The sequence below is a fragment of the Halictus rubicundus genome, chromosome 3, assembly GCF_050948215.1.
Source record: "Halictus rubicundus isolate RS-2024b chromosome 3, iyHalRubi1_principal, whole genome shotgun sequence".
NCBI lineage: Eukaryota > Metazoa > Arthropoda > Insecta > Hymenoptera > Halictidae > Halictus > Halictus rubicundus.
Genome location: NC_135151.1, coordinates 23685385 through 23707690, shown reverse-complemented (window position 1 = coordinate 23707690; position 22306 = coordinate 23685385). Strand labels below are relative to the sequence as shown.

Sequence of the window (22306 nt, the reverse complement as noted above, 5' to 3'; positions counted from 1 at the left end):
ATATTCATTTCCATATATCGGGGAAATTTATTCCGCTAAAAACCTGTTCCGCGTATCCCGAGTACCAAAAATTATACAAAAATATTAGCCATTTACGCTTCGCGCCTTTTTCTTTTTACTATACAACTTTTTACGCTCTAATATTCGACATAAAATTTTCATAAAATTGTGGCCGGTGAAACGAACCCCGATAACTCTGACTCGGCATACTCGCATACCAAAGTCTCTCAAAACTTGAAGTTAGTTCTCCTGTTGGTTCATTAACGTTTTCCATTTCGCACCCCTCTCTTTATCCAACAACGATCGATCACGAACGGCACCAGCGAAACAATTTACCCAAAGCTATTTTCCCCCGCGTTTTACGTTCTCGTGTACAACACAGGATCTATCGTCCATCTGTGGCAGTGGAACGAGCCTCACGGAATTAGGCGGAGCATAAATTTCGGGCTTCGGCGCGGGGTCGCGTTTTATGGATTACGGTGTCTAACACGGGGTGCTCTGGGAGAGCACGTAATCGCATGTAAGTCGCAACCACAACGCTACCGGGGGCTTTGGCTACCCCCGTGGTCGAGGGTGCCCCACCCAGTGTATCCCATGAACCCGAAGAGTTTTTGTAACAGGAAACAGCTGCCGCAGGAAGGACACTTTTCTGATGATTTCGGTGGGCCTTGTTCAACACGGCCGCCGACCGGCAGACAGACAGAGAGAGAGAGAGAGAGAGAGAGAGAGAGAGAGAGAGAGAGAGAGAGAAAGGAGAGAGAGAGAGAGAGAGAGAGAGAGAGAGAGAGAGAGAGAGAGAGAGAGAGGAGAGAGAGCGAGAGGGGGGCTACTGGACGTGTTCTCTCGGCACGTCTGGCTTCCAGTTTCTAGGCGATCCTGGCATTGGCCCTACAGCAGCTCCGTTCGCGCTTAATTAACCGTAACGCGGTCCTCGTAGCTCGTAACGCCCCGACGTACGCTTTTTTTCCCCGGGTACGGGTGACTCGACTCGAGTGGCTCCGTATTGTTGCCGGAGCAGGAAGCGGGAGGAGGAGCACTGGTTGCTCGGGACACCGAGTAATGATGTACACGCGGTGCTTACGCTAATAATGATCTTTTGTTTCTTGGCCTCTTCGTGGATTTTTAACGAAGATATTAAATGCTGATAACGGCCAGGATTTATTGCGCGCCGGGACGGTACCGATAAACCCTGCAGGCCGCCTCCAACGGAGAGCCACGAAGGAGAGAGAGAGAGAGAGAGCTGGTCTTTTTCCCCGTTTCCTGCCGACGCGACGACCAAGAAAATCGAATATTCCAGCGGGCCCCGCGTCCATATATCGCGATACGACGCCGCGTACGGATTATCCGGCGTAACTCGCGTTGAATTAATGGTACCGTGCGCGCGGACTTGGCTCCTGCTATGCAGAGACGAGGAGATGGCCAGCTGGACATACTCGCAACAGAGGACCCTATTCTCTTTGCTTAATCCCGGCTGTTCCACGATCTGATTCGCTCGCGCTCGAGTGCCACGGGATTTGCAAAAATCGGCTCCAAAAGTTTCACACGAATGCGTATTATCCGGGAATTCGAATTGACCGTCGGTTCAACATTGCAGCTGAATATGTTAATATTTTTCCACGCGGAACGCGTAAACAGTTTGATCGAGCCACTTTCATTCGATACAGAAACGCATTATTTGAAAATTCTACTGTCGGTCGAGTATCGCAGCTCGATACGATAACACACGTGCCCGATAACCAATCATACCCGCGGTCTTTCTCCAAGACATTTTCTCATTTCCACGCCATAACAGTTGCCGTTTTTTGCAACACTCTCGCTTTCTATCCCCACCATTTCTCAGGATCAGCAGGTCTACACAAGAACGTTTTCGCGTATAGCATACCAAGATAAATAAACAGAACACGGACCTTTCCCCAGCTACGGAACATCGTTACGTCCTTCCGGTTACCGTGCCAAACAAATTTTCCCGGCGTCCCATTCCCTCTCAATATTTCTCTCACTGTCTATCGAGTCCTTCGGAGGTTTTGGCTCGGTCGAGAATTTACTGTCGCGACAAAATCCTTGTCCCGCGAGAATCGGCCTCGCGGGAAGCGGGCGGAGCTCGTCGCCGACTCTTCTTCGGTATCTTTCCTTTTCTTTCTTTTTGCCGGTCGGCTTTATTGCCTAATTAAATGCAATGATAGCCGCGCGGAGGCGGGCGCGTAGGTCGACAGACGTTCCCCTCGGAAAGTAAATCACGCGAGAGCAGAAGAGCTCTCGCCGAGGTCGGTAAATCAGTGGAGGCTCGGTTTTCTAGCCGACGCGGCGCGTTTTCGCGCTTTTTCGCGCATCTGTCGCTCCGCTCCGCGCCGCTCTGCGCCGTTCCGCGTAAGTTCGCACCTCCCCCCGGTAGAGGAGAGGAACCCCTCTCTTTGATCCGGCCAGCCGATGGAACGCGAAACACGTGGTAACAGGAAGAAGGCGTCTCGCAAGTTCATGGAGATATTTACGCGCTGTCCGCGCACTCGTAAACGTCAACGCGGTGTCTCGCATCTCGTTTTTCTCGCGCAGACACCGCTGACGCGACACCACCGCGCGCCGTTGGCCTTTAATGATGAATAATTAATTTGTCGCTCGTTAAGCAGCCCGCGGCGTCCTCCAGGATTTTTGCCGTCCCGATCCTCCGAGAACGCTCGGAATCCGCTCGACGACCGCATTCCGTCACGAAAATGCTTCAAACAATTTTCCATAAGCGGACCGTTCGCTGGAAACTCTCAACAATGTTCCGCGTGTATCCGAATGGCACGTTTCTCCCCATCGAACTGGTTAAACGAGCATTTTACCGTTCGCCAGAGCCATTCGCCGGCTTCCCGTGGAATTTTCAATTTTCTTGAACGCGCGGCGTCGCACCGCCGAGAGGAAAACCGTTGATTTGCGTTGATCGTCGACGCAAATGCACGTTTACACACTATGGATAATGGTATCCCCTGACGGAAACTACCTGCCACTATATCACTTTGGTTCTATGCAATTTGCCTTCGGTACACACTTCTTTATCGCCCGTCGCGATTAACGTAGTCAGAGGTATTCTTTGCGGGACTTCATTCTTTACGCTTTAGAGGGAACATGATTCAAGCGAAATGGGTACCGTTTCTTGTCGCAACGGCTACTTTTCCGCCAGAGACAGATATTGCTACCGCAGAAGCTTTTGCCTTCAATCGCGTTATATCGTTATTATTCCAATAAAAGTGAATCATTTACTATCCAGTTTCATGGACTCTTTGAATCATTTCCGTCGTTTAACGATTGCCCATCCGAACCAACAACCACGAGCGTCTACAATTTTCCGGCAAGTTTCCTCGAACAGGATAATATTCTATGCGATATTCTAGGCAATAAAGGTTCTGACAGTCGACTCGAGAATTTATAAAAAATTGGATAATTGACTGACGCTTATGTGGGAAATTAAAGGAAACAAATGCGAAGCTATTTGGTGGAATAAATAGTGGAGGTTGAAAGGAGGATTTAAAAGAAGATTGGCCGTCTTTGCAGACATTTCCAGGGAATGCGACTTGGAAAAAGTTGTTTACGCGAGCGACGGAACAATGGAAATGTCGTATCTCTTCCTGTTTAGACGGCGCGGCGGGTTACGGTTCATGTTCACGTTCACGTTCACGCGCGTTCTTTTCGTTTCCACCGCGTCGTGACCGAAACGTTTCTTTGTTTCCGCGTGATTCGAGACGCGGCGCGGTGGCCGAAGGTTATTTCCATGAATCGAGCAGCGAATTCTCAATCTTCGGTACGAAGGGTACTAGTTTCCTCGGTGAAACCACTGATTTGTGGCCGCTGCAAATCGATGTTGCCTTAATACTCGGAGCTATAAAGCGCCACGAAACGGAGCTACCGAAGAGGATAATAGGAACCTCGACGGTGGTTTTCAAAAACGAGCTTGCTCGCCCGCCGCGTGTACTACACACCGGCAATTTAATAACGGTACCGAGGCCGTGTTAAAGCGTAACGGTTCATGAAATCCACACTGGCGGAAATTAAGATTTTCGCTCGTAAACGGTCCCGCGATCTAATTTTCGCGGCGGCTGGCCCGAAAGCTTATCGTTCACGCTCCGCCCCGCTAAGCCCATAATTTTGCGCTGGCCGCGCTTAGCGATTCGTATCGCGGCACTCGAGCTCGATACAATGTAGAAGAATTCGGAGGCCCCCGTGTGTGTACACGCATTACCGGATGCATAATGTATGAGGTGAATAATGACAAGCGAGAATATTTCGTGACAGGCGAAACTAGCGAAATGATGAACGGTCCGAGAGGTTGCCGGTATCGAGAATCCCGGCGAAACGTGTCACCGTTTGGTACTTCGCCAACTTGCCATTCATTAAGTTTACTCATGCTCGCCGGTGTGTACGTACGTGACTCGCCGTACGGAATAATTGGAGCCTCGTCCAAATGACAGTTTGCGAGAGCGAGCGGTTCGCGACGGTGGTTTTCTAACTTCTCGGAAGGTGTCACACGTTCGTAACGCGGACTAGTCGGTCGGACCAAGTTTTTCGACACGTGTCACCCGAGCGCAACGACCAAAACGAACGACCGTAGTGTCGTCGTACGCGCACCAGTCCTCTCGTAGAACATTAAAAACCCGAGAATCCACCAAAAAACGAGTCTACAGATTGTTTCCCCGCAGCTATACTAATTTTTTCGAGAGGAAACCGATTAATTTTACACGCTCGCTCTTGACGTCAGTCGTTAATTATTCACGCGTCCGAGTGAAACACCGCGGAATGCGAAACCGTGTGTATGCGTGTCTGTTTTTTCTTTCTCTCTCTCTCTCTCTCTCTCTCTCTCTCTCTCTCTCTCTCTCTCTCTCTCTCTCTCTCTCTCTGCCGGAGACGGACACGCGGGCACTTTAACGAACATCAAAATCAACGGGAGAGCAACGCGGTTCAACGTGCAAACGTGTTTCATAAATATCCCGTTCGACGGGGATGCGCGTAATCATCTTTGAAATATCGATAATATCGGGCCGCGTTGTCGTGAAATATTAGGTACAATTTAATAGTTTGTCAGCACGTTTGACTGCGGCTCGCGAGAAAATTAACGAGCCGGTCGGCGAAAAATACGATAGGGCGTGTTACGCGTGCGTGCAAACAAGTAGAATACGAAACTGTAAGCTCTCGGGGGATAACTAGAAATACTTATTGCCCGGTCCGTTCCACGGCTTCTTGAACCCGATAGAATCGTCTAGCCGCAGCACCGCGCCGCGCCGCTCCAAGTCGAGCCGAGCCGAGCCGAGGAGAGGAGAGTTCAATAATCTGCCGCGGGAGATCTCCTGTCCGGCATTGAAGTCTCCAGCGGCGCGGCAGCAGAAGCAGCAGCAGCCGCAGCAGCAGCAGCAACAGCAGCAGCATCTGCCGCGCATCGCTCGTACTTTGTTCTCCGTGGTCGTTCGTTTCGCAAAAACCGAAGCGGAATCTTCCCCGATATTTCACCGAATCGGCTATCACCGAGCCACAAGAATAGCCACAGCTGAATAATCTTGGCCTTCGATACCAAACTCACGGAATTAACGAGACGTTTACGACATTTTCCATGAACATTACGCAATTTTAACGTGCACGCGACACGCCCAGTCAAACGGTCTCCAATCCTTTTTAATACATTTCGCCGTCGTAACTACAAAGCGAACCCCACCACCACCGTCGAAAATACAACGAGGCAGTAAACGTCAGACACCGTACTTGAACCTGGGGGAGCCGGAATACGCCTTCCACGTGGAAACAGATTTATGATAATCAAGGAGCCACTGGTTTTCGTGCTTCGCTGACAACTTTCCATATCTCTCTCTCTCTCTCTCTCTCTCTCTCTCTCTCTCTCTCTCTCTCTCTCTCTCTCTCCCTTTCTCTGGTTTTGTTTCGCAGTGCACCTTCTGGCTTTCTTTTTTTATCGCCTTTTCGTAAAGCGAATTTCGATTTTCCAATATGCGGCCAAGATTTACAGCCGACCGGGCGAGCTCGGGGCCCTCGGATCGTACCCCTTTCTTCTTTCTCAGTTTCTCCTTTTTGTGCACGGTGTACGCGTTACTTCCTTTTCGATTTTTTTCTGCACGGGACGTGTTTTTTACTGCCCTCCGTACGTCCCGCGAAGAAGACAGTCTGACAACGTCCTTCTCCTTCGCGAAATGGATTCTCACACGTACGAGGCACGCACACACCGCCCGACCCCGGCCACCTCGTCCCGGCTGCAAGTAATGCATGCGCGACTTCAAACCGATCGTCAAAGTCAGCCGGACGTCGAGTCCGGGACCTTATACGAGAGGAGAATAGGGTGCCCGGGATTTCGTTGTTGCGCCGATCCGCACACACAGGCTCACGGTTTTCGGACGAGCAGGGAGGAACCTGAATGCGTTCCGGACGTTGCACCGCGCGCGCGTTTCACGGCAAAAAAGTTACGCCACTTTTCTCGGCGATACCGCCACCAACGAAACTCGGAAAAATTCCGTTTCACTCGATATCGCGATTTGTCGAGATTTTTCGCGACACTGTCTCGACAGGTTCGAGATCACCCTTGTTCGGCCCTGTCGTAATTTTTCCGGGATTGGTCCTCCGTATCGCTCTCTTTCTCTCTTCCTTTACGAGGTTCCAGAGAGCCTGTTCTCGATCCGGGCAAAAATTTTCGTTTTACGAGCGTGCCTCCGTGAATCGAATTAGCCGTACGATTTATATTATCGGTTCAGGCACGGAACGTTTCGAACGATTCGCCTCGGACAAAAGCAATGTTGTATTTGTACCATCGGTTCGCGCTCGGCAACGACAGTCGACGGGCGAAAGCGTTCATTTTGAAATTGTATTTGCATTTATCTTTGAGAGAAGTGGAGAATGTTGGGCGTTCGGACAATTATTGGATCATAACCCGCAACAGTGTTTTTCTGAAATCGTGCCCCGGCTGAACGGGTAATGTGAATTGACCTTTAGCCGGTATCCACGATCGACGAAACGATCGGCAAGAAATTCCAGCCGTTCGTGTGGAAATTACGCTCCAAGCAGGTTTGTCGAGCTCCAAAACAAAAAAAAAAGGAGTAGCGTCAATTACAATGTTCACGCGTCGCGTTTCGTCGTCTCTCGCTCGGTCGAGAAATATCGCGGTCTACGCAAATTGCCGCGTAACCGGCGAAAGAAATTTGCTCGGCTAACAAGCTGCGTATAAGGAGACGACAGGAAGAAGGCAAAAATGGAGGGGAAACGCTACGAGAGTCTCCTCCGGTAATTGAACTCTCTGAACTGTTAGTTTCCATCGTGTCGAGGTTGTGGTTCTCCGACGCGCGTGATTCCGCATTCGAATTTTTGCGGAGCCGCGATCGTTTCGGGCTAAACCGTTTTTGCCGGTGACTCGCGCGTGAACCCGATCCAGCTCGGAAGAGCAGAAAAATGCCGTGACAAATTAGCCTAACCACATAATGCGGATTTAATTGGCGGTGCGGTGAATCGCGTCTGCCGCTTCGGTTTGCCGAGAGCGCCGGCGATTTCGCCTCCGACAGGAAACAACGAGAACGCTTATAGATTTTTTTCCGCAGATAAAATAACGAGGCTCGTTACGCGGTCAGATTTACACGTCTCGTGCGAAAACGACGCGGGAGCCCCCACGGAACACGTGGAATTTCACGTCGGAATCCCCATTCAATCCTAACACGCTTCCTTCACACCCTTCAACCATTAATCCTGCGTTTAGCGGTCTGCAATCAATTATTTTTACACCACGTTTCACCACTCTAGAAACAATCGCGACTGAATCGAGATGGATGCATCGGATGCGCTTCAAATTCCAATCGCTTTGCTCGGACGCGAAAAGCGACGCAAGCAACGTTAACACGAGGTTTACGGGACCCATCGAAACGACCGGTTCTAATATTTTTCACTTACGGTTATTGAGATCGTAAAGTTGGTCTATGAGGAATTATTCAACAAATCTATTACTTTGGGTACATATTATTAAAAAAAAAAAACGAAAAATTGCTAAAAATTTGGATAGACACATTCTTGCGCCGCAAGCCTAGAGTCAAGGACCTTCGTTATTCTTTTAAATTTGAATAACCAACAAATTGAATACTAAATTTGTTCTTTAGAATAGAATAGAATATTTTTGTTCCAAAATAAGAAGAGTTGAATATTCCACGGTTAAAAGCCGAAGACGGGGCACTGGTTCAACGACGGCAGTAAAAATTCGGAGTCAAAGGGCCAGGAGCATTTTAGTGCGAGATACTTCAAGTAACGGAGACAAGACATAGTGGAACAATTCAAGGAAACTAGATCGTCAGGTACGATTCTGCTGCTTCGCTGGAAATCGGCCGTTTCGTCCCTTTTATCGTCGACGATTTGGACGACGTCGCGTATAGAATGGTCTGGTCGAGGGCCATTCGCGAGCGTATTAAAGCGAGCAAGACGTCGCGATGCACCCTGTCATTTTGGCATACGCGATACCCCGCTCTCGCACGGCTCGACGCGATAAAAGCCCCGCCGGAAGCGCACGGGGGTAGACACCGACGCTAGGGGTCGTTACTCAAAAGCGGCGACGCCAAGAGAAATCGATTCCCCGGCGACAACTTTGAAAACGCTTTGGCACGCGTGCCAGAGCGGCTATGTCGAGCGGACATGTTCGCGTCGTCGTTCGCGAAACGGAGCTCAGAAATCTCGGGGACATCGTCCGAGCCACGTGGCCATTTTCTTTTCCTCGGAGAGCGAGGGGTGGGGGGATGGTTCCCAGGATCGAACCAAGAAACCAGATAGAAATTGTTTGCGAGAATTCTGGTGCCACTTACATGGAATTGGTGGTGTTCCAGTACATGCTGATCGTCTTCGCGCAATTGCTCACAGTGGACAGCAGAACCGTTTGCAGGCAGACGAGGAACACCAAAGTCACAAAGGACGTGGAAACCATCGTAACAACGTGGACAACGACCAGCACCGTCACCACGTTCACCGGGACTCAACAAGAACCAACGACGACGACGACGACGACGACGACGACGACGACGACGACGACGACGACGACAACAACAACAACAACAACAACACCTGCACCTTCGTTGCTGCCGTCCACAACCACGTTCCACCACCGTTGCACGAACACCACATCCACGCTTCACTTTCCCCGAACGGCCAACGGTTCTCCTCGTCGCGTTTTTCCGATTCTGCTCACAGCTCTCCTCAACACTGGTCGGTTGGGGATCCTGTTTTTCCCGGCCGGTTATCCTCGAGACATTCCCAGCGGAAAGAGCGGCGCACGGATGATCAGACGCCCGCGTCTCTATGCTCTTCGAAAACGGAGCCGAGTCAGAGACGATCCTGGACTCGGAACTCGCGACGCTGTTCGATGGGATCGGCCGCGATCGACCGCCGATTAGAACCGATCGAGTTTCTCCGGTGTTCGGCTGCTTCCAACGGTGTCCACCGAGGTACGCGTTGTTCCATGGGTCCACCCCGTGTTTCTCTCACCTGGAGCGCACCTTGCGGCAAGCCCTCTCATTGGTCCAAATTTGTCTGCACGCCAACCCGAACCGATCAACCAAAACCCACAGAGGACGATCTCTAATCGGAAAGGCTCGAGTCGCGCGAGCTATATCCCAGCGAGAGTAATCCGAACAGTTCGACGACACTCCGATCGAGCTGCAGCGAACAGTATCCGACGGAATCACTCCGACCACCGAACGATCAACCTGCCGAGCATCCCGGCGTCGTTCACGCAACTCGACGGTACATCGAAAACCAACAAGCAAGAAACCACATGGAGGGGGTGGGATCACAACTGTTTCTTCACCACAGAAAATTTCTACGGAAAAAGTAAAAAAAAAGAAAAGAAAAAAACGAAGAAAACACTGCTAGGTAACAGCACCGGAGAGAGAGAGAGTCTCCTCCGCGCGGCGATCCTCGCGGCGGTACAGGGTACGGAGCAAGAAACTATACGGAGTCAAAGATCGCACCGAAGGATCTCACGAGGAGCACAAGAAACGCAGCGAAACGAGGCGGTATCCTTCTCGCCTGGAGCACACCCCCGGTTTTACTTTCTCACGCACTTGCGATTCGCACGGGTCGCCTCGAGAGCGACGCTCTTCACTGATCCACAAAAACAAGACTCCGTTTTCTTTCGGGTTTCGGAGTAAAAAAAAAAAAATCCTTGGAACGATCCTGGATCACTCGGGGAGACGATCGATGTAGCGGACTATGCTGCGGCCGGTCCTAGCTAGATCGTGGATCGGCGCGACTCACTCCGGGACTCGAGAGTAGGACTGTTCGTACACGAGAGGTTCGTTCGAGACGAGCCCCGTTCAACGCAGAGAGAACAGCACCTCCGTTCTGGTCGGTGTCGCGGACGCGTCTGTCGGCCGAGCGGAGTGTCGCGGCCGTTCGTCTCGCGTCGGCAGACTCGAACGGCGAACGGGGGTGTCGGGGATCGCCGAGCGCCGGCGGAACCGCACGAACCAGCCACGGGAACCCTCGGTCTCGACTCGCGCCGGCCGACGTGTCTCGCTCCGCTCGGCGACTACGCGGTATTACGCCGCCTGCTCGCGAGACGCGAGTTTCCGAGTCGAGGATCTCCCCAGAGCGTTCAGCTCCGCTCCGTTCCGTTCCGTGTTCTGTCGTCGTCGGCTCGGAGGATGTCGAGCCTCGAGAGTGTGCCGATACGAGACAAGTGCCGCACCGGGACCGCCGCCTCGTGTTTTTAACCGTGAAATCGTCGCCCGAGCGGATTTCTGGATTTCTACTCTTCTGGACCGCCGCGTCGCGCCGCTTCATTCCGCGCCGCGCTCTTTTGCTCCAAGGATTTCGGGTTATGCCCCTTCGCGCTCTCTCTCTCTCTTTCTCTCTCTCTCTCTCTCTCTCTCTCTCTGTGTGTGTGTGTGTGTGTGTGTGTGTGTGTTCCCGACAACACGCGAACGCAACTGACATAACTTGATCGCATTGCCGACTTTGAGATCGTTTTACTCGCTCCGTACAGTGTTCTTCTCCTCGGTAAAGGCAACTGTGGAAACTAGTTTGCTACCTTCTCTGGATAGAATTGCTAATACATGGTATGTGATCGGAAGGTAGGCTCATCGAGACTCGAGGTAAAGGGTATCGTTTCTTCATTTGAGATCTAGTTTTCGAGTATGTTCGGTTTTAACGTTCAAGTGTTCGCATCTCCGAGAAGGAGGAACGGTAAGCCATGCACAGACTCGTCGGCCTATTATGTACTATTCGATGCTGTGCATGTTTGACAAACACTTGTTACATTATACGTGGACTATTTTGGACGATTTTAATGGAAGGATTTAGAAATATCGCTGCAACTACTGGTATATTTGATCTTTTCGAATTAATCGTTATCACCATTAGGTCCTCGCCATGATCCCGTCAATCATCTCTATCAAAAGCCACATGTTATGGAATACTATCTTATTTTATCTACAATATGTTCAACTTCATTTTCACGAAAACTGAAGCTTTACTTTTTTCACTTTGTATCGCATCTTGTATCTCATAGTGGTCTGTCACCTAGCGAGGGAAGCTAGGAACTAATAGTTGAACATTATTATAGTAATTTCATGAGAAGATTCGATGGTGTCTGACAATTGTGCGAAGTGCCAGGGTTTTTGGATTTCTACTCGAACTAGGTCCCAGGGTCTTCTTCCAGAACCCCCGAAAAGCGTTGTGAGACCGATATTTTGAATTTTTTACGATGTCTATCGGCGTGGCTCGATTGGTTTCGTGTTTCGACCGTTTCGCGAAGTTATCAGGGTCGTGGAAGAGGAGGGGCGTGAATTTCGTCCCGGTTTCATCACGAGGTGCTGGGAATTGGAATCCCTCCCTTTTTTTTTGGTTCGTTTTTTTTTTTGGAAAGCAATTTTCACGAGGGAATTACGTTTCAACGGGAGGCGAGCGTTATTCGCCGGTTGCCATGTTTGGTTACGGCGAGTTTTCGGAGTCGATCGAACACCATTAAAATGAATTCACGTAATTGCGCGCCACCGATAAGATACGTAATTTCCTGCTTAAATATTACGGTTATCGTTGAACGCACTCACGGTTTAATGCCGCGTTATAAATATTCACCGATATCCACGGGGAGAACGAAGGTTGCCCGACAGCGAGAAGTGGTAATCGATCGATCTCTTCGCGTCTGCCATTATAACGAGGTCGTCGTTTAGCCTCGGTTTCTCGCGATTCCGTGTACCAAGAAACAACCGTGGAGGAGATAGGGCGTCGAGACGATGATCGAATTAGAAGACAAGTTTCGCGACAACGTGATCCGCTGTTTTCGTTTAATCGTGGGTGGGGGCGAAGCTTCCTGGATTTCGCCGCGGAAACGAACGGAAGCGGCGTGATAAATGGCCGTGCAGGACCGTGCAGGACCGTGCTGCCCCGTGCCCCAGGAATGACAAAACTCGCGCTGGATTTAATTTTCAGGATCGTCCCCGAGAAACATTGTTCTCGTCCGAAGCACGGTGATTACAACGTAGCCATTCCTTAAACATCATTTACGTTACACGAAAATCTCCGTACGAGCAATCACGGCCGAGGAGGCGCGTCTGGATCACGATTCGCCCCGAGACCCTATGAATTAGCGTCCCTACTCGTTTTCGTTCACCGTCGCAACGGGCTTTTAAGGGACCCAGAGTGCCTCCCTTGACTTACGATCGCCGCTAGTCCCCGTTTCCTGTTTCAATTTCGGCACGCGCCCCGCGTTCACGTTTCCCTGACGCGTTTTCCCGGTTTTAGTTTGCACCGCAAAGAGGGAGTCGCTTTCGTCCGACTCTCACAAACTTTAGTCTCCTTCCTATAAATATAGGACACTTTAAAATTGTTTTAGATTTACCGGTGTACTTTGTCGAGCATCATTACAGGCTGTGGAAAAACACGTTGGGGGTTGATTCGGCAACCACAAAAATTAGATAAACATGAACTCTGAAATTAAGGTTCTCGATATTAATTACTCTTTTGTAATTTCGATTACAAATTACGATCGATAGACAAGTACACGATCGTTCTTGAAATACAATCAATCGACAAAAATCTAGTCTTGGCTGCCAGCATATTCTCGAATAATTGGTAGCCTATCTTCATTGGTCGTCTCTGTCGAAGTCGATTGACTCATCGATGCGCGCGATCGCAGAACGAATTAGGCGGAGCAATAGATGGCTTATCGCGAAATGCAAATCGACCGGCCAATAATGTTTCCGTATCTGTTTGTGCATCTTTTTCTCGTCGGGTTCGATAGTTCGTCGACTGAATCTTCATCGGGGATCGTCTAACAGGGGAAAAAATAGGGGCGGGTGTAGGGGGACAGGGGAGGGCAGAAGACGAATAGTGTGTGCGAGCACACATTTCTCCGTGGATGCGTGTGCTTACGGACGAAATATGAGAGGCGAGAGAGAGAGAGAGAGAGAGAGAGAGAGAGAGAGAGAGAGAGAGAGAGAGAGAGACCCAGGCGGGGAAGAGCGATGCATGCGAGCGTGCATATATTCCCTGCGAATGCACCCGGGTACGTGGCGCCCTCATCGCGAACGATGATCATTCCCCGTATTGCTCCGGCCGTATGCAACGATCCTCTCCGGGGCATGCTCCTCTCTCGGATCTCGAAGAACCGGTATCTACCCACGGACAGTCATGTCGGTCATTAGTCCGGCTAATGCAACGCTTCAAATTCTACCGGGGCACGGCGCCAGGACCGCATCCTCCCACTAGAAAACCCAATGGCTACGTTAATAGAGGACCAGAGAAACGCGTCCGATCCTAGCAATCCCCCTCCGGATCTCACCTGCGGAATCATTCCTGGAGCAGCATCATTATTTTCTGCTCCTTTTTATATTCGATTCAGGTTCTCGGTCCTGTTCTAAATGATTCCACTGCCGCGTGCATACGGAGACTAGCGAATTAAAGGTTTCAAAGTATCGCTTAGGAGCCGGACCGCGGACCCGTATCGATTCAAACTTATGCTAAACAATTTACCGAGTTTAATAACATTTTTATCGCGCCTGGAACCTGATGGAATCCTAGCAGTCGCTCTAAGGTAGTTTATGAATAAACGCGTTTATTTTCATTTCATGAGTGCAGTTTCGATCGTTCAGAGTTTCTGGCTGTTAACAGCACGATCTTCAGCGGGGAGATGGAAATCTTGTTAAAAGTATAACTTGAACGTTCCTTGTTTCATAGGTCGTAGAGACTCGTATGCTATTATAGTTGCTTCTGTTATTCAGATCTCTCTTCGCAAAAGGCGTGTTAACGTTCGACAACTGAAACGGTTGATTTCCTGAACGATGAGAATTCTTTCCTCCGTTTCACGGACCACGGCGACTCGTATGCATTCTTGCGGTGACTCACGGCTCTCTAAATTCCGCAAAAGGTGTGCCAACAGTTTCGAAGAAGAAAAATGCGAGAAACGGGAGCAGGGAAAGAGGAGATCTGGGTTCGGAGCAGCTCGCGTCCCTAATAAAGTCGAGTCACGCTCCATTCCGCGGGATCTCTAAATCGTCCTGAAACGGAGCGGAGCGGGTCGGGTCCCTGATCGTTGACCCACGATTCGTTTGTTGCGCATCTCGGGTACTTTCTTCCTCGTTACTCGGCGTCTTCTTCTTTTCGCGATCGCGCGCGATCGAGGAGAGCCAAGGGAGGTGGTTCGCCTCGCCGCGCCGCGCCGGTGCGGTGGTTCGATGAAGATATCAAACGGATGCGCGAGCGGATAAAGAGGCGAAGAGCCACTTCGATCGGTTCGTTGTATAAATAGGACGACTCATAGAGATGAAAGTGCTTCGCAAATATTGATCGTTATTCTTGCGGTTCTCTCTCGCAGACTTCGAAGGGAAAAAGAAGAAGCGCCGTTAGGAAAGCCGAATCCTGCGCGCACACAGCGGCACACCGATGCGTCCGTTTTCGGGGGCCCGAGCTCGGCGGACCGAAGCCGCAGGTATTCCGGAGGGCAGGTGTGTCGATCTAGGAGCAACATTCGCCGTTTACGGAAAACCTGCGAACGCTCGTCGCTCCCGTTTGTGTTTGCTCCAGCCGGGATTCGTGCTCCAAGAACTTTCGCGGCGAGTTTACGTTCGGCTGCCCGTGATTACTCGTCTCGTTACTCCGCCGGGTCGACAGGCATTTTTCTTTCGAACGTCTCGCAGCTCGGGCAACTATGTTGATTAAAATTCTTCGGGACCGTCTCTCGAAGCCTCGATGCCTCCATTAAAAATCGAATATCCACGCTTCGTTTCGTATATCGTGAATCATTAAGCTATGTCCAAACTGAAGCAACATCGAGCAACTTTTTTTCGCCTTTTGTTGCCTTCTTCTTTTTTTTTTGCTCGGTGTTGCTTCCAGCTTTAGATTAATTACACTGTTTAGCCACGCGAGGCTAACTTTTCGAATTTCTTGAAGATCAATGATTGATTCTCTTGTCGGATAGTTTAGACTGCCTTCAGGAAAATTAGAATTTAAATGGAACGTTCGGAGCTCTCGGTGAAACCGCATCGAAATCTTGTCGTTCCATAGTTGTAGCTCTGAAGCACGAGTGATAGAAAAATCGTGGTCCTACCGCGTAATCGTGGTCTCGGGAATGAAGCACGCGTTTGGAGGATGGTCGAACGAGCGAGACTCCGCTCGGAGCGTCGATCCTCAATAGGCCATCAGCAGCGAAAGTTCCGAGAAAGCTTTCGAGCCGTCGGCGAGCCGTAATGAATTTTCAAGTGGCTCCGGAAAAGGGAACCTGTGGGACAACCGAAATCCTGAGCACACATTAGGACGAATGGCGGCGGCGGCGGCGGAGCGTTCGAGTTTCTTTGGTCGTCGAGGGTCTATCGGTGGCCTGTACAACCGAATGAATCCGCAGTCATTCGACAGCGGCCGGGGGCAGGTGCAGCGATTCGGAAATGGTAATTCCACGACCACGGAAAGTCCGACGTCGAATACTAAATCCGGGAGTTGCATTTATCGATAATTCAACGGGCCCCGGAGATCGTGTAATCACCTAATGGTCCTTGACTTTAATATTCCGAGCCGGTTCGATTATTTTCAGCTCGCCGCGCGGCCCGACTCGCAAATCAAGAAAGTTGCAACATTATTAATGCATCGGTATCGATGACGTTACCGCTGGAGATAAATCACCCGGAGGCGCGGACCGATGATAAATTAATCCATCGCTATTGCGGCGATTTATTACACGGATTTCAAAGACCGATCCCGCGATAACGGTTTTCTGAACGGATAACATCGCCGATTTCGGATTTCGCGCGCCGCGCCGCTCTGCGCCGCGCTGCGCCGAGCCGAACCGGTGTCATTCGACATCGATATCAGAAATCATTTGAATGATTTCAAATGGGATTGAATAATATTCGGACCCGTAGAGATACTTTGATACAAATTGGATCGTATCTTCCCTTCCCGGTCCGTTCCGAGCAGCTTAATTACACGCAACTCCGCTGATCCCGCTGAATAATATTCGGCTGTTATTTCCATGACATCCGTCATGCTCCACTGTTTCATTTTCATAAAACAGCAATTAGTTTTACCAAAACGACCGGGCCTCTTCCTGAACGCCCCTCTACGTTTCCAAGAAATGCTCTCTCGGCCCGGGTTACGCGTGAATTATCATATTTTAATAACTTCGCTGGTCAAAAGCAGCCGCGACCGATGTTCGAGTACCCACCGGTGATCTTCGGTCGTACACGGTAAAATGCTTAGCGGTCATCGATCATCATTATTCACCGGCGTTTGCCGAATTGGTAACGAGCGCGTGTACCACACAGGCCCGTCCACTCGTACACTCGCGCGTCCACACCTTCGCCAGGGCCCAATCCATTTCGCTTCGTTACGGAACCACCGCGAAGATCTCTGGCTGACCCATCCTTGAACTATGATTCGACACGATCGTCGATCGATCGTCTTTGCGACGAACTCGGTGGACGAGTCGGGACACGAGCGAGATCGAAGATCGTGCTCGATAGTCGAGGGTGCCCCGTTGATTGATCTTTCGGGGCGGTTCGCCAGAGAGATTGGCACCTGCGCGACACGGGGATTTAGGGAAGTCGTGAAACGCTTGCGCGCGGCGATCGTAAAAGATCCCAAGGATCCATTAGCCATTAGGCAACGTTTGCGCGCGTCAAGGTGTCCGTCGGAACAATGGAGCCACCAGAATAAGAATCAATTCTACGGCTTTCTTTTATCCGTCGGTTTCTCGCCTCGCCGCATCGCGCCGGTCTCCGAAAGCTTCGCTATCTTTTTCGCATAATGCATTAACCACTCCGCCCCTCTACGCCACGCGTACGTATTTAATTTGTAAAACGATCGGGTGTCCTTGGCGGCGAGCGTGACCACTGGCGGCGGCGGTACCTGGAGAATAGCTCCTCGCCTGATTTCTCCGAATCGTCGCGTCGGTCGATTGTTCCTTTTGCCACTTCGTTGCGTACGATATCGAAAATAAAGAAATTAAGCAAATCCTGCGCGAACAAAACATTCTTTCAGAACTGCCTACCATTTCCTGTTGGCCGGACCGTCGAGATGCGGGCATAAAGAAAACTAAAATGGATTTACTTATTTATTTTGTTGACCTTTCGCTTGTAGACGGTGTGTTGTTTTTCATTTTTCGAGTCTGTTACAGTATCGTTTTCAATTAATAAACATGTATGTAGGAATGGGACAAAATAGTAGAAACGCTTCGTACATTGAGAGTAATGTATGCACAATTGAAAATAAAACAGACTATTTATTACTTATCCTTGGAGACAGTGTTTTATCCTGTTTAGCTTGTAAGTATCCATTATTGTCCATTATTTCTCAATAAGTACATTTGTCCATTTCACCTAAAGAATACGAGGATATCCTGCTATCCTCTCTTGAAATTTTAGTATCCCCTCGGTTCAGTTTATTTTTGACGAATGAGTCTGGCGTTATCCTTTGATCTATACCCACGGCTATGCTCTAAACGCAGACTCCTCGCCGGCTACGCCACTGATCGCGAGCGTATCCTGGAATTCGACACACCGGCGATCTCGAGGCGCCAAGACAATGGTCCCTCCCCTCATCCCTCATTGTTTCGACCACGTCTGGAATCTTAAAAGACTATCCATTATTATACACCCATCGAGGAAGCGAGTGAGCGAGCGAGAGAGAGAGAGAGAGAGAGAGAGAGAGAGAGAGAGAGAAAGGGAGAGAGAGAGAGAGAGTGGGAGAGGGGGAGAGAGAAAGAAAGATACGCCAACCCTCTTCTCCCGTGTCCACGTAATAGTCGAAATGGCGCGGGACACCTGCCCGTGAAATCGACACACGTAGCCGCGAGCTCGTCCGTGGAAAATCGTCGCGCGCTATACCACGAGCATGCTCCTCCCGCTTCCTACGATAGTCGAAGGTTTCGTCGGAGACGACGGGTTCGGCTCCTAGGTACGTGCTTGACTTGCATCATTACGCATTTGAATGGTCGACAAATTATGCCGGTGGCGCGCGTGCACGCGTGTGTCCTGCGAGAGAGAGAGAGAGAGAGAGAGAGAGAGAGAGAGAGAGAGAGAGAGAGAGAGAGAGAGAGAGCCGGACCGTGGCCCTTTAAGGACGCCTTTTCAGGAGACCTCGCGACGATACACGGGTTCGAGGACGCCGGATTCTTCGGGAATCGAACCCCGAGCATAATGCGGCAAGCGTACGTGTGCGGGCTGCATAATCCGCGGGTAAAACGCGCCGCCCGCCGCCACAGCATAATGCCTTTGCCCACCGTAGGTGTACCATATTACGAGGGAGGAAGGTGCCTGCACTTTATCTAGACTCGCACGCATCTATTTGTATCTACGTTTATACACGCTCTCGCCGGATGTGTGTATATATATAGCGGGTTGGAAAGGCAGATCGATCGAGAGAGAGAGAGAGAGAGAGAGAGAGAGAGAGAGAGAGAGAAAGAAACCCGGGGAACCAAACGGTGTGGGGGTAACAGAGGCAACAGAACCGGAGGAGAACCAGAGAACAGACCGGCGAAGGGAAGGGGTAGGAGAGAGACGGAAAAGGACACAATGGCAAATGGTATTCTATTATTCCAGATGGGCATCGCTGTATCTCCCTCGCTCCTCGCTGCACCGAGGAATGCAGCTATGAAATCATTCTCCAATATCTCACCGTTGGTCCCCTTGTTCTCCCCCCGCGCGCGCGCGCGCGCTCGCAAGCAAGCAGAGCCTTTCCTATCCAACCACCGACCACTGTCATCGGTAAGTAAACCCTAAACCACCGTCAACCCCCTTGGATTCTATTACATCCCCGACCGCCGCGCCGCGGTCATTCATCATTCTCGTTTAATAATCCTCTTTTGGACGGCGGTGCATATTAATCGCGACGCGCCGCCTGTACACGTGTCGCGCGGTATCAATGCTCGCGACTGATAATGGCTAAATTGAATGATGTACTGTGACAACTCAAGGCCTTGAGAATTCCCCGTCCGACCGGGACGCTTTAATTAAAACCATTCTACTCGCCTGCCATTTTTGCGCTCACCAGAGGGTGCGGAAGTGCCCTGGATTCCGCCAAATTTTTCAACGCAGCAATTTTTAACAAAACATCATATTGGACATGCTGATTCTTAACCCTTTGAACTCGAAGCTATTTTAATCTTCTGAAAACGAAAAATCGAGCGCGCAATCTTATATAGCGCTCAAATTTTAGCAGTCTATCAAATGCAGCACAAATTTGGGTAAGATTGTTTTGGATTATGGTATGATTATTTTTGATGGCGCCTTGTAGTTGCTATCTGGATGCAAATTGTTAAATTTCTAGTACCGGAAATTCAATATTTGATTGGATTTTGTTCTGCAACGCGTTTGTTTTTCGTTTGAAAATGATTTCGACTTCAAAGGCGACCGAATTCCGCATTCGCAGCTGCGTAAAAAAATCATGGGGGTCTGCGTCATCCTCGCGGAGGATTTGATGGCTGTTCGTCCCTTTCGGTTTCGGGCCCTCCCCCGCGCGTACTACTGTCCCTGTGGTTAGGAGGGAATAAGAAATTGCGAGCAACGATTCGGAACAGGTCCTTATCCCGGCCCCTCGTCGACCTTTTTTCATAGCTCGTCGTTTGTTTGGTCCGTTACTTGGCGCGCCGACACACAGGAAATATGCGGCGATGTAACGAATGCCTGTCGAGGGGGGGCTAGGGGCGGATCCTCTGCTCGTTTGTAACGCAACATTTATGCCTTCGATCCTGTGAACTTTGGCAGACACGGTAGAGAGGATGTTTTGGCCCGTACGCTCGGGCGTCTGCGTTAACTCGATCATATTGTCAACTACGAGCCTCGTTTTAATCACTTATTTCTGTACGGCGGCGCGGCGTCTCTTCGACAGCTAGTAGAAACTATGTCATAGTTGGTTTGTTACGTATTCCGGAGAAATGGAATTACGGTTACATCGACGTCCGGTTGCACGTCTATAAATGCAACCCCGGAATAGCTTTCCAAATTCAATCTCCAGGACATTATTGTCATAACTTATTCAGAAGTCTCTGCAGTGTTTACCAGACCGTCGGGTATTCTCAGCACTGTCGGATGACACTTTTAGAACCGTCCAAAGATAACTTAAGTGCGCTTAAACTCCTTGCGACCGGAATCACGTATGTTTGGCATTCTGGGATTAACCCTAGGATTTCGGAGGGATTAGAGAGTCTGGAACTCATAATTAACAGTCCGAGAGGACTTTGGATCGATTTGGACTTTCAATTTGTTAGTCTTTTTTTGGGACAAAACGTTCCCTTCTTCCTCTCCCCTTATTTTACTCTCGCGAACGTTACGAAAACCTGCAATTTCTGATTATTCGGCAAACGCGAGGGGAACGTTTCCGAGAGACCGAAAGGGAAACCGTGCGCCAATTAGCACGCGCATTATGCCGAACGAATGCAACGAGCATGCGAGCAACCCTCGCGAGGGTCGGACAGCAATCGCAACGATGACAACGTCGACACCTACCGTTTCAATAATTCGCAAACAACTGTGATCGAGGATCGTTCGATCGGGCCGAACAGCTGAAACGTACCTACCTCGGGCCTGTACCGGGAACCAGTCCCTAATGGTCCGCCTCGGTTCTATCGCACGCGAGGAATATCATTCCGCGACAGGTGCGCACCGGCCGGTAGAGTTTGGCGGCTTTCTCGCAGAAGGCGAGTCTATGCGCAATTTCACCTGCCGCGAATTTTGCCAGTTGTCCCTCGAGCACGTACTCGAAACGCGCGCGAGAGAACGCTCGTCGGCACTCGAGGTTCGTCGATTAATCGAAACACGTGTGTACGATCCGTTCGAGAAAGTTATGTGGACGTACTTGGAAAACGAGGGGGCCCGGCCATTGTCCCCTTTTTTTGCGCTCTTTTTTTTCGGCTTTGGACATCGGCCACTTTGAGGAGACAAATTGAAATTCGACGCGAATCATCGATGCTTTATAGACAGTTCGCGCGGATGGCGGGCGCGGCCATCGACGCGGCTGAAATATGATATAAAATGGCTGAATGGAGGACACTCGAGAGTTTTTTTTTTATGAATCGAACGAGCCTGCTGCTCGGTTCTGGTAAATCGATTCGCAAACCGTGCCTGCCTTCGATCACAGTTGAGAGATCGCTTCGTTTAAATCGGAAACGCTGCTCGTGGTGTCGATAAATCAATTTTACCATGTCTGCAATGGCTTTTCAGAGAAATTAAAGCGATCAAGTTCTATTTTTCGAGGACCAAAAATCAGAAGAGGCTTTCCACTCGACAGATGCGACATCTTCCTTTAACGGTACAATGTCGAGTCTGACTCGATTACTCGTCCAGTATATTGCAGATTTTAACCAAATTCGCTGCACCGAATGCATTATAACGCAAAACATTATTTACCATATCCGGGAGACATTCAAAAGTACGAGGGACACCCTGTCTATAAAATATTTTTTTAAGAAGCTAACAATGTCCGTCCGAATGTCGAAAAGTACAACATTGTTGGGCGCAACTGTCAAACCGCTGTCAAGATTTACAGCTGTTCGGAGCCCTGTCGGTTTCGCCGCGGGCCGCCATAACGGGCGCGAAACGATTACGGTTAATTGTCCACGGAGCAATTACACGGAGTCATGCAAAGTGAAAGAAACGTGGTTCTGTACGTCGGGTTTCCCTTTTTCCGCGGCGGCATCTGTCCCTTTTAGGAGAGACGGGGGGAGGGGAGAAGGGGTAGGTATTTCGACCGTGATCGTCGCGGCGACCTATACGAGTCCCCGACGATCGCGTAGATAGCGATCGGGAATTCGCGATCGAGCCTTCCGCGTTCGGGATTCCATAAAGAGCAACTAGCGTCGTCTACCTCCTACCCGGGGCCTCTA

The 22306-nt window shown here is 50.2% G+C and overlaps 1 protein-coding gene and 1 long non-coding RNA gene across 3 annotated transcripts in view; one reads left to right on the top strand and one right to left on the bottom strand.

Moving 5' to 3' along the window:
- Positions 1–10830, bottom strand: part of Ephrin (ephrin) — a 53739-nt gene extending 42909 nt beyond the window's left edge. Inside the window, exon 1 of the mRNA XM_076786090.1 lies at positions 8802–10830. Coding sequence (XP_076642205.1) covers positions 8802–8920 — 119 coding nt within the window. The 5' untranslated portion in view covers positions 8921–10830. The remainder of the gene's footprint in view (positions 1–8801) is intronic.
- The window catches only part of LOC143353003 (uncharacterized), a 103019-nt gene that overhangs the window by 43003 nt on the left and 37710 nt on the right, over positions 1–22306 (top strand). The gene's annotated exons all lie outside the window — the stretch shown is intronic.